Source organism: Sinohyriopsis cumingii, chromosome 6 (assembly GCF_028554795.1).
Source record: "Sinohyriopsis cumingii isolate HCF-2022 chromosome 6, ASM2855479v2, whole genome shotgun sequence".
Taxonomy (NCBI): domain Eukaryota; kingdom Metazoa; phylum Mollusca; class Bivalvia; order Unionida; family Unionidae; genus Sinohyriopsis; species Sinohyriopsis cumingii.
This window is the reverse complement of record NC_142966.1, coordinates 64580160-64592840: the sequence shown is the minus strand read 5'-3', so window position 1 is coordinate 64592840 and position 12681 is coordinate 64580160. Positions and strand designations below refer to the sequence as shown.

Sequence of the window (12681 nt, the reverse complement as noted above, 5' to 3'; positions counted from 1 at the left end):
CCCTGCTTGCAATGTTTGACTAGCGTTGGACACTTTGTAGAACCTTATTTAAAAACATTATGTGAATCATAATTTGATATGTTCTCACCAGTCTGTCTTTGTAGCCCTGCGATTAATCATCTCTCTCTCTCTCTCTCTCTCTCTCTCTCTCTCTCTCTCTCTCTCTCTCTCTCCTCTGATGTCTTAGTATTTGCATTTTTTCAAGCAAAGTCTTAAATAATTGTTTGTTAATAACTGTTATGAAATAACCAGCTAATAAATGTCTCGTGGAATTTTCATCTGTGTTTATTGTCAGTTTGCTGGTGAAATTCAATCTTTTCCAGGAGTTGAGCGTTCTATCTTTAAGAATCAAACATAAAGTGTCTTGTGGATGTGTGATTGCAAAATCAAACAGAAATATAAAGGTTATTCCAGTTCTGTTTCCTCTTAGGTCCGTGAATATGCTGGCTAAAAAGATGGAAAAACGTTTCAAATGTGAGGAGAAGATGGCACATGTCCTACAAGATAATTCCTGTGATTGGGCTAAACAATTTTCAGATATCTCATCAGCTGGAAATGGAGGTAATTAAGCAGAAACCGTTTCGGCCATACTTGTCGGTCCTTGTGTCAAAGCTACCTTCTTTGATTGTTGTTGTTGTTGTTGTAGGGTTTAACTCCATTTTTCAGCACACGATCGGCTATACATGGCGGCTAGTATTAATGGTAGAGAAAGAACCCGGGAAAACTCCGGAAAGAATCACCGACCCACGAGAAGCTACTGGCTACCTTTCTCACATACCCACATTGGCTGAATCCGAGACTCGAACCCACGCAGACAGAGGTGAGATGGCAGTGATCCGTAACGGAGAACGCTTTAGACCACTCGGCCACATCGGGGCCCCTTCTTTGATTGTAAAAATAAGACTAAATGTAGCCACTTTAAAGTCGAAGCATATTCTTTCTTTAAGGTGATAAGAGTATACCAGTTAATGAGAAAATATATATTTCTAGGATCGAGATTGTGGACAATGTATATAATTCGCTTACATAACTCTTCGTATTCTGATCATACTAAGTCATAACAATGTACATTAAATATTTCATTTTAAAAAGTAACTTCCTGATGGCGAAGTTCAACACGACTATATGTCATGACAAAATTGTATTATTTTTTATATTAATTCGGTTAAGAAGCATTTCGATAATAATAAGCCATGGAATTTCTTAAAGAATGCGGTATATACGCAAATCATTTTCTCTTTTAATAACTCAATTTTTTTCATAATTTATCTTTATTTTAAAGAAACTGCATTTTTTCCGACAATTTTTCATTATTCTTAGAGAAGCAGATGGTTTTTTTATTCTCATTTCGAAGCGATCCTTTTCTTAACACTCAAAGCATTCATTTATCTTTACCATTTAACTGCATAAACTTTAGTTGGTATTTTACTTACATACATACATACATACATACATACATACATACACACACACACACACACACACACATACATACATACATACATACATACATACATACATACATACATACATACTTGTATCGATTTAAGATAGATTTTACTTCAATGTATTTAATGATTAAATTTTAATCTCCACACTCACACATCTTAATATTTCTATTGTTGAGGCTGAAAATTCATATTTCTACTAACATTTTTTGTTGGCAAAATCAACCAAATGTAAAAGATTTGAGTCGATAACGATTGTAAGAACATAATTTCAGTGAAATATTCAGTTTTCAACAGGAATGCTTTAAAAGCGTCCACCATTTCTACCTGCAGAATTTGATCACGGGTCCATATATGCAGCAATCACAAAAGCTCTAATGGAGCCGATAGAAGAAGCGAAAATCTATAACCTTGTCAAGAATGAGGGACTTGATGATGATGGACCCGTACATCTTTTACGCAGGTTAGATTCTAATAAACCTTTTTCTTTGTTCCTATTTATGATGGATATAAAAACCAATATGATAATAAAATTTCAAAATATTTTCTTGTATATTTCCCAAGTGGCGGGGGGGGGGGGGGAAGAGGGGGCATCAACTTTGCAATGATACAAAGTACAATCTAATACTTGACTCCATTTACTAAAGTTGTGTAGGTTTTTTGTTATGTTTGCTTATGGTTAGAGATTATCACTTTGTTTTGCAACACAGTAATATAATTCCAGGTTTGAATTCGCTATAAATTCCAGTGACTAATTCTGTCCAAAAACATTATTTATTAATGAGCACTGTATTTCCAGAGAAAAATAATCACTGAATTAAATAATTTTAAGAAATAAATTCCATACCAAATTAACACAACACTGAAACAACAATAATACAAATTGATCATGCTAGATCTTAAGAACAAAGGAATAATCTTTCCAATAACAAGATTATATCGTCCTCTACTTGATCTCAGGTCACAGTTAACACTTTCTTTAAAAAAAATACCTAGATGAAAATAACCTTCCACAAAGTTCTTAATGTTTACAAAATAAAATAATAGCTATTATTAGAAAGTCTGTTACTAAAATTATTATATATCACCTGGACAATGTCAGGTACACCTGGTAAATTGTACGGAAACCCCAATAAGCTACACTCAGATCCAAATAAACATGTTTACTTCTATTAATAATGATACTGCTAATAAATCCACACACATAGATAAAAATATTAGCTATGTATTATCTATTTCTTTTGGATAAGATTAAGTCCAACTTACAATGTTACAACTACTATTTTTTGGTATGCATTACAAGGATTTTTTGTGAATGAAAACTTGTTTTCTCTCTATTCTAATAAGTTGGAAGGCACAGATGGAAAGTAGTGAAATTCAGAATAAGACCATGAAGCTGTATTCTACAGCATGGGAGAAGCAACAATCTACTCTAAAGGAAATTGAAAAGGCGAAGGAGGTAAGGAACTGATTTGTTTAGGCTATACAATTGTCCGCTTAGAACGAGAAAAATAGTCATTGTACCCTAGCTTTTCATTCGAAATGTGGAAAATTATATCCCAGGCTTCTGAAATCATATTTGTGCGTACATAAATTAAGAGTTGGAGTGTCAAGCAATGGGCTTCATTCCAAATGCAATGGCTCAAGCATCTTCCAAAATGGAAAAGTTTTTCTTCTATCGGTCAGTATGATACAAATGAGGAGTAACGGAGTAATTTGGGTATTTCAGGTGTGTTGTTTTAAATGTGACAAGTTGGAGAAAAATTCAATTAAATTATAGTTTATTCAATTCAATCATACAAATACCTATCGTGCCAATAAAAAGAACGTCGGACATGGAAGGATGTGTATAAAATCATTTGTATGTAAATAAAAACAGTAATTATTAAAATTTGCATAGGAGCGGACTGACGGACACAGGTATGTACAAACTACAACAAATAACATCTTAACGATAAACTACCGTCGTAAGAAAACCATACATTTCTATCGTTTTTCTGTTTTTCAAGAGCTTCTAACTCTTTCCTTTTAGGCCATATAACAAAGTCAACCATTCATTTCATGTACACATTCATCAACTATCTTTACGTGTATTTCAGTATTATCATCTGAGGAAGTATAAACTTGAAAATGGCCTCCGACAGCTTCAGGCCGATCCCCCTGTACTCTCGTTGCGTGCGGAGGCAAAACTTCAGAAGTCCATGGATCGCTACCGTGTAAAATGTGAAGATGCCCAAGAAGAGTATAAGAATTTACTTAAAATGGCCGAGGAGGGAAGAGGACATGACGTAGCTGTAAGTTCAACAGCCGGAATCATTAAAATAGAAGCATTAACACTGTTCTGAAGCACCAAACGTTATCCCAACACACACACACACACGTATATATATATATATATATATATATATATATATATATAACACGTTTGGCCTTGGACTCCCACCCTTTGACACTGGGGAGAGGAAGTCAAGAATAAAATCTAAAGAAACACTCCTCAAACAATGATTATAAAAATGGAGAAGGAAAGACAAGTTAGTGAATTCCCTCTCATCTGTTTATGAGCGTTTGGTTTGATGCTTTAAGATTGTTACAAATCTTTAACACTTATATCGTGCCAATACAAGAATGCTGCCTTGTAAAACACGGTAGCCGATGCTGGTCGACACGATAGTGGGAATCGAACTTCTGGTCACATGTCTATTGCATTAAACCAGTGAGCCATCGTCACTCGACCTTGATGTGATGACGGACCCACTATCACGCGCTTTTTTATATAAAGCATGGGGATATTAGTCGGTGATTTCGCTAGGTGGAAGTCAGAAGGCGCGAGCTCTTTTTCTCACATGTCGGTAGAGAAAATTCTACCTCAGACTTATGAATGTTGCTTCCACATGATCTAAAGGTCCGGAAGGCACTGATTTATTAGTCTCGCTGCCTCCCTATCTGTTTTGCTGTCATTTTCAGAAATAAGAGAATTATGCCATATGTATGAATAGGACATAAGACTGTTACGGTGCGCAACTTAAAAGTACCACATTTCCTTCAAATATTTTTGTAAAATAAATGAATAGATTTGTTGCTTCTAATAAAGTGTATTCGAAAATTACGAACATAAGAACTTTAAACATCAGTTCCTAACCCTATTCAAGCTTTTTGTGATATTAAGCTGTCACGTTGGTATTAAATTTTTATTTATACATTGATGGTGTCTCTCATGTCCACTCTGCTTAACTTCTCACTGGATAAAATTGTGTATGCATTTTTCAGGCAATGAGGATAGCAGAGAGAAGGTTTGAGAGATTTGAGAAGGACCGGCTGATGAACACAAAAGCTGGCATAGAGAAATTTCTCGATATCACGGACAAGTTGGATACGGAAAGGTAGTCAGAAAAATGTGATGGCATTAGTAGTGGACATTCTTGAACAGCATTTAAACGGTGTAATAACATTTTAAAATAAAATAAATGATTATATCGGAACTTCTAATTCCATAATTGCTACTAAAATATTTCTTGACCACTCATAGTTTTATACAATAGAAATTCCCTCGTATTTATGGATCTGTTTTTGTAAAACAAAAGATATCATCGAGTCTCTTGAACACTTATTACTTACCTGTTTTTGTGTATTGCCAGGATAAAAAAGGAAATGATTTTTTGCCGCAAAATAAACGAAAGGTTAAAGAGAAATAAACATCCTAATTGTAGTGACTCTGTTATGAGACTGATCCTACTTTTAGTAGAACAAACATTACTAATCCTGGACACCAAATTCTTAATTGTTTTTATTCTTAAATTTTCTCAAATTTTGAGTAAATAAATAAGAAAAATGAATGTTCCAGACTTTAAATAACGTATCTGATTATATCAACTTTGCATTAAAAGAAATACTTGAATAACCTGGATACTTCTCGTGTATATAGAAGGTAACATTCATAGAGTATATCAAACACTTTCCGATGTCAAGAATGAAATATGAGCTCAGCATTAAAAAACAAGTCCAAAATGTGGGTATAAAATACATAGTGTGATGACTCTAGGAAGGAGTATCTCTTGAATGGGGATCAGCTATGCAAGCCACATGACTCGTCAGCAAAATAAATAAGCAAAATATAGGCCAAAGAAATGAGGGAAAACAAAAAGAAACCCATGGGACTCTCGCGTGGTGCTGACTCATAACAGATGCTTGGCACGAAAGAAGCAAAGATTGAATGTAAGAAAAACTCATAATTTATGGAGCCGAAAGTTCAGTAGCAGAGCATAGATAAAATTACAATAATATATTAATTTCCGATAGAATAAATGGGCCTGGAAATACAGAAACAAATATGTTAGAACGCAAAAAGGCATACCAATAAAAGTCTCCGGGGAAAGAAAAATATATGCAACATTTTGGTAGCACAAATTAAATTTACCATACTTTTTTCCCATCCAAACTTGTAAACAAAATCAACTTTATATCGTGATGCTGAGGCTGTTGCTTTATGCTAAACTAATGAACTATTTATATCATCTCGTCAAATTATGTTCCGTTCATCACTATTTAGCTTTGTGCTATTAATTTTGCTACGTGAATTAAAACTTTAAAAGAAAATTGCGCTCCATTCAGTACACAATCACCATAATAAGATGTGGTCCGTGTACTCGGGTATTTTTGTGGGAAAAGTACTAGTGATTCAAGACTTAAAGCTAGGCATGTTTTATCAAACTATAAGCGACCCAGACTCTTGAGAGTATATATATTTTATGAAAATATTGTGGTAGCATAGAAATGGAGAATTCTGGAATTATCTTCTTATGTATTCGTTTATTCATGTATATATTGCACAAAAACTCAAGTGTTTGTAAACTTTCTTTCTTATGTTCGTTTTGAATTCGCAGATACATTCCGTAAAAAGTTATACATGCAGAGGTTGAGTCTCAGTAACATGAGTTTCAATGTCCATTAGACATTGTGGGATCTATAATTTGTTAATGTTGGACATGCAACAGCATGCATCGCTTCGGCATATGATAAATGATTTGAAAAAAGAGGCTGCTGTCGGAAAAAAAGGACAGCGTCTACCTACAATTGTTATATTCCAACGCAGGTTTCAAAATAAAAACAACAGATGAAATAATAGTGTCCAATTTGTGCATTTAAAATTGCTTGGCTTTTTGGTATTTAAGACAACGAGGAACCCTTTCGATTCAATTTTTTAACCTATTATCGCGGTCACTTGTTTCTTTTCATCATGGTTTAGCTCTCTTCCTTCATTTAAACTAATATTTCTCGCTTTTTTTTCTTTCTTTCCTTCCTGCTTCAAGATCCAATCACCTAAATGTAATCGAAGATATAATTAATGTCCTGGAAAACATGGACGTTGAGGCCGAGAAAAGGAACCTTGAGGCAAAATACAAAAATCGGCGCGAATTTACCGGCTTTGAGGTGCGTATTCGACTTTTATTGCAAATAAAAAGGATGAACTTTGTTGCATAGATGCAAAACAGTGTGTTTGATCAATCTGTTCTAGTGATTGCTTTGTAACGCATGAATATTAAATGTGTACTAAAATCAATCCATTCTAATTATTCATTTATAATGCATGAATATGAAATGTGTACAGAGAATCAGTCTGGTCTAGTGATTGCTTTATAACGCATGGATAACGCATGGATATGAAATGTATACAGAATATAAATCTGTTCTAGTGACTGCTTTGTAACGCTTGGATATGAAATACGTACAGAAAATCAATATGTTTAGTTATATTTGTAACGCATGGATATGAAATATGTACAGAAAATCAATATGTTTCAATGATTGATTTGTAACGGATGAATATTAAATGTGTACTGAAAATCGATCCTTTCTAATTATTCCTATGTAATGCATGAATATGAAATATGTACAGAGAATCAGTCTGGTCTAGTGATTGCTCTGTAACGCATGGATATGAAATGTATACAGAGAATCAGTCTGGTCTAGTGATAGCTCTGTAACGCATGGATATGAAATGTGTACAGAAAATAAATCTGGTCTAGTGATTTGTCTGTAACGCATGAATGTGAAATGTGTACAGAAAATCAGTTTGTTTAGTTATATTTGTAAAGCATGGATATGAAATGTGTAAAGAACAAAATAAAATCAGATATCTTCATCTTCATATATGTATACGAAACCTTGTTTGCCAAAATAGAAAAAAGAAAAACAAAGGTTTGGCCACTTTTGCGAAGCACGTGTGCTACTTGACAAATAACAGTGATGATACTTATGCAGTTAACCTAGATCATGGCATGTCAAAATTACCAGAAGGCATTGTTAAATCCTGAAATGATATTTAAAAGAAAGATAACTGTACAAAGTGAAAACAGTAGTTTGAGATTATATTCCATCATATTACTGGTAAAAGGTAATTAATATAAACGAAAAACTGGCCCACCTAAAATGTGCTTGTTACTTCTTTGTTTTAATAATAATAATAATAATAATAATAATAATAATAATAATATGGACGACAAAATTAAGGACGAAAAATATAACATTGAATTCTTGCCTGAAGCACCTTCTCCTTCAAATCGTTTTGATGAAACAAACGAGTGAGGACTTAAACAATGAATGAATTTGATTGAAATCGGCCCCTTAACACAAACAACAATAATAAGAAGAAAACGAAGAAGACCACAAAACCGATTACAACGAAAGCGATGACACTGACAAAAATACATGAAAGACAAATCACCAGTTTCATTCTAATCAATCTGCAGAAAAAAGTCTTCTGTTATTTTATCTTGTTTTCCTATCCACATCAGAGATATATGTATCCTTTCTTCTATGAACATCAGAGATAAATATAATCCTTTTTTCTATCCACATTTTATAATAGGACTTTAATGAGAAGAATCCAGACCAGAAGGATAAGATAAAGTCTTGGTTAAAGAAGTTGAATTTGGGAAGCAGAAAGAAAACCCAAATTGGCGCGAGTGTAGAGGGTATGAACAGAATGAGAATCAAACAGTGTGAGGTTCCGGAGGTAATCATAATCGATGAGAGTGACCCGAACCTGGTGAAAGAAATAACAATATCTGATGACGATTCAGATGATATAAAAGTAATAACAACGCCCAGTGATACTGTAGACGATACTGATGACGATGAATCGGATACAGATATGTAAGTACATACATTTTATTGTTTACCATTTGCATCTATGTTACCACATTAATAGGTTGACATTTACATTATGCGATTTCATTTACATAAGATATGTATACCTCAGCTATAGAATGAGATATAACAAGAATATACCAAATGTAATTTGAACAGGTGACTAATACTTGACCACAAAAATAATCAACTTACAACAGGTCTCTGTACAATGTTACCTACCATGTACATTGTAAGTTCGATGCACAATTGAGGTGATCTATGAAAATTCAAAAGAGAAAAAGAAATTGCATGTATATATATATATATATATATATATATATATATATATATATATATATATATATATATATATATATATATATATGTATATATATAAACGAGAAAAAAATCGTGTTTATTCGACAGTATTCCTGGTTCAAGTTACTATTCGTTGAAGGAGTAAAATTAGCAGTTACATGCCTCATTTTAAGGGACGTAACCACAAGATTATTTCCGCCTGGAAGGGAACTAACTCAAATACTAATGCTGATATGAATGTTCTTAGTCAATGAATAATACTTTCCTTTCCTTTTCCTTTTTTGTGTAAGACTTTACATCGATGAAAAACGACGAGAGAGTAAAATGAAGCGTAAACCACAACCCAATACTAAAGATGTTCGTGCAGCTGGTAAGCACGGAAATCTACCCAACGGAGCTGGTATCAGGGTCCAAGGTTTGTGTAGCGATTTTATATATTTGGGCGTGGGATTCTTTGTGAAAGTCTTAATAAAAGAAACACGTGTATAGTGTTTAGTCAGTGTGAGCAGTCAAGTTTTGCTGATAGTTCTCCTTTACTGCTTGAGTAGGAAAGGGTCGATCAATTTACCAGCTTTACACAAAGTTATTTCAATAAATTAAAATGTTTGTTTTTGTTCAAAGCACAAAACAATGTATGTCCAAATAAGTAATAAATACGTAAATTACATCTTCTTTATCTTTAGGTGCCCCGGATACAGATTATTTTGGACTCCCCAATGCTGTAGTCTCTGATAGCGAGTCAGAGATGTGGGCGATTCCTACGAGGAACCGCACAGTTGAGTTTGACGTAGCAGACAGGTGCACCTCACCCGTACCACCCAAGGTAGGCAGTACAACATGAAACGGTGGAGATGGAGAGAGAGAGAAAGAGTAATGTAATGAGTGTATTACGTATATATATATATATATATATATATATATATATAGAGAGAGAGAGAGAGAGAGAGAGAGAGAGAGAGAGAGAGAAAGAGAGAGAGAGAGAGAGAGAGAGAGAGAGAGAGAAGCCCCTTGTCATTGAATATATTATATGTTATATATCATCACTTTTTTTCATTTCACAGCTGACAAAAAAGGCAAAGAAACAAGTAAAAGATACAAAAAAAGGTAACCTATTATGCGAACGAATAACAAAACAACTTCTATGAAAGCAATGAATGCTTGATGGGGGTATAAGAGTGACAGATGGCGTGAGTGGATTGATCTTTAAGTTATTAGGAGCAATAGATGTGTGGTTAACAATAACAGATCTACTTTTACGTGGAATGTCTCATGTATGCATCCAACATTTCCTTTAGACACTGACAAATATCCAATGACTGTTTTGTGCTTTTAGTTAAAAAATGAAGAAGTTATCTATATATTTAATCAGCTTAAAATAAAGCATTAGCTTTATATATATATATATATATATATATATATATATATATATATATATATATATATCCAATAATTGAACCTATGGATGATGTGACCGTAAAAAAATCAGGAAATTAGCTTGTCCATTCACTAAAATGCTCTTTAATTATACATTCCTTATAATTGTTTGATTATACCTTCTTTGTAATTCTTAAATTATACATTCCTTGTAATTAACTACGCATTTCTTATATTTATTTAATTTTACCTTTTATTGTACTTGTTTATTTATACCTGTTCTGTATTGTTTACTTATAAATTTCTTTTTAATTTTTTCAATTAAATGTCTTTCAGATCTCCTACAGTAAAGTATCAAATCTTTTTCTTGAACATGACGTATTCTCAAAACAAGTCGAACAATCAACGAGAGCATGTGATACAGCAAAATAATTTCGTCTTTCTATATTATTTTTAGTAATAGTAGTATATGATTGCATCAGTTGTTTTATTTAATATCTTACGAATGTCACATTACAATCTCAGAATCAGCAGAAAGAATCAGAACAATTAAAGAATCAAAAAAGTCCAAGAACTTGGATGAGACAGATGTCAATACCGAAAAAGTAAAGGTCAAGGACAAGGGCCAGCAAAAAGTATTTGTCGAGAGATCTGACTCCTCAGATACTGACACCGAAGTGCCCTATGGAGCAGAGGTCAGAACCCTAGCCAATGTGAAGGTTACTGCCATCGAAGGTTACACTGCGCAAAATAGGGATGAGCTCACGTTTAAGGCTGGTAGGTACTACCTATAATTAAGTTTGCCTTTGATTTTATTCGCATAATCTTGTGCCCTAAAATAACGCGACTAACGTACACACCGCCCTCCCCCACCCCCAACATGGTTGTGACCGCAGATTAAGATTACCTCACTTAATGATAATTCATCTGCGCGAATCACTCTGGGTAATAAAGGGTAGTCCACATGTCGTGTACATCAGGATACATCCCTCTCAATAGTCACATGTCGTATACATCATCATAAATTACTCTGACTCGTACAACGAGGTTCCTTTTCGTATACAGCTGCTAACTTCGCTCTGAACCGTACAGTATAGTCACCGTGTCGTAGACATCAGCATGAATCGCTCTGAATCATAAAATGTGGTATACAGTTCCTAATTTCCCAATTTCAGTCTGAATTGTATAAAATAGTCTCCAATTCAGACACATTGGAACAAATAGCTCTGATTCGTACATTGTCGTGTACATCATCATAAATCAACCTGAATCATACTGTGTAATCCCCGGGTTGAAGGCAACTTAAATTACCGTATCGCACACCCAGCCTGGAATTACTTTAACAACTTGAAATATTCAAGAACTGTCAACGATTAAACTATCGGTAATGATTTATTGCTAAGCATTTTAAAGTATTTAAAAAATGCCAACACACGCTTGTAAATTTAATAATGGGCGGAAATGGCGTATTGACAAGCACTGACTGGACATGTTGCTGGAAATCGCGCGAGTGCTTGCGATATTAAGGGAAGCTACTCCGTCATAACAATGCCAGTGCTCGAACGATAACCGATACCATCCCTCAATATATGTATTTGATATCGAATAAATCCTGATTACATTATGTGTGCGTCAGATATCTCCAACGTGTGTCGGCTGACACAAATGTGAGTAGAGGAAAAACACTACCATGGAGAATAACAAAGTGTTTTAGCATGAGTATTCGTGTCTGTCAAAAGCAAGTCGATAATTTTCCTAGACGGTAGCAATTTTTGTATTATGTGTCCACGTGGAGTGCGAGACACGGGTAATCACTTTTCCGTGTGAATTGCAGCAACGGCATTATTGTTAATATATTGTAGAACTGATGTTTTTTCAAACAGAAAAGAAATATATACCATGGGGCACATTACAAGGAAAACAATATTCAGCGGAACCCTTTTGTGGACAGAAAAGCTTATATTTTTTGTATTATAGGTCAGAAAATCAAACAGAAGATGCCTGCCAACTCAGATGGAATGGCATACGGATGGATCCGAAAGGGGAAGCTGAAAAGAAAGACGTATGGGTATTACCCATCTAACTTGGTCGAACTTAAACCAAAGAAGGAAAAGATTGGTATTCGTGACCGACTGTCTAAGAAAGGAGGAATTCTCAAAATAGCTTCCTAATTGTTGTCTATGATACTTTTCACTATTTATAGTCACATGACGATCTATTTACTACTTGTTAGTCACGTGACAAGTCCAAGCACACTCGAATCACATGATAGAAACAACCCATACACTTTCAAATCAGCGAAAGTCTTATCTGATTATCCGATAAATAGCAGTTTTACGCTTCTATCGCCAAGTATTTTAAATGGCGACAGGTGCGAGGGATGCGTGATACCACATATATTTATAAGTTGTCA

General features: G+C 34.2%; 2 protein-coding genes across 2 annotated transcripts; both read left to right on the top strand.

Moving 5' to 3' along the window:
• Positions 1-1825: 1825 nt before the first annotated feature.
• Positions 1826-8604, top strand: LOC149797096 (uncharacterized). The gene is made up of 6 exons (XM_089960709.1): positions 1826-1911; positions 2796-2907; positions 3548-3742; positions 4716-4828; positions 6755-6875; positions 8314-8604. The coding sequence occupies exons 1-6, from the start codon at positions 1826-1828 to the stop codon at positions 8602-8604; spliced, it is 918 nt and encodes a 305-aa protein (XP_089816835.1).
• Positions 8605-9190: 586 nt separating this feature from the next.
• LOC149797095 (uncharacterized) lies at positions 9191-12456 on the top strand. The gene is made up of 5 exons (XM_089960337.1): positions 9191-9309; positions 9578-9717; positions 9956-9998; positions 10794-11045; positions 12246-12456. The coding sequence occupies exons 1-5, from the start codon at positions 9219-9221 to the stop codon at positions 12437-12439; spliced, it is 720 nt and encodes a 239-aa protein (XP_089816463.1). The 5' UTR covers positions 9191-9218; the 3' UTR covers positions 12440-12456.
• Positions 12457-12681: the final 225 nt, after the last annotated feature.

What these genes read in the sequence shown, in the direction of transcription:
- LOC149797096 (XM_089960709.1), top strand. Translation starts at nt 1,826, where the DNA reads ATGGAGCCGATAGAAGAAGCGAAAATCTATAACCTTGTCAAGAATGAG. An exon ending in GAAGAGGACATGACGTAGCT is followed by an intron (nt 3,743 to 4,715) that starts GTAAGTTCAACA and finishes TGCATTTTTCAG; the next exon opens with GCAATGAGGATAGCAGAGAG. An exon ending in GACAAGTTGGATACGGAAAG is followed by an intron (nt 4,829 to 6,754) that starts GTAGTCAGAAAA and finishes TCCTGCTTCAAG; the next exon opens with ATCCAATCACCTAAATGTAA.
- LOC149797095 (XM_089960337.1), top strand. Translation starts at nt 9,219, where the DNA reads ATGAAGCGTAAACCACAACCCAATACTAAAGATGTTCGTGCAGCTGGT. An exon ending in CCTCACCCGTACCACCCAAG is followed by an intron (nt 9,718 to 9,955) that starts GTAGGCAGTACA and finishes TTCATTTCACAG; the next exon opens with CTGACAAAAAAGGCAAAGAA. An exon ending in TGAGCTCACGTTTAAGGCTG is followed by an intron (nt 11,046 to 12,245) that starts GTAGGTACTACC and finishes TTTGTATTATAG; the next exon opens with GTCAGAAAATCAAACAGAAG.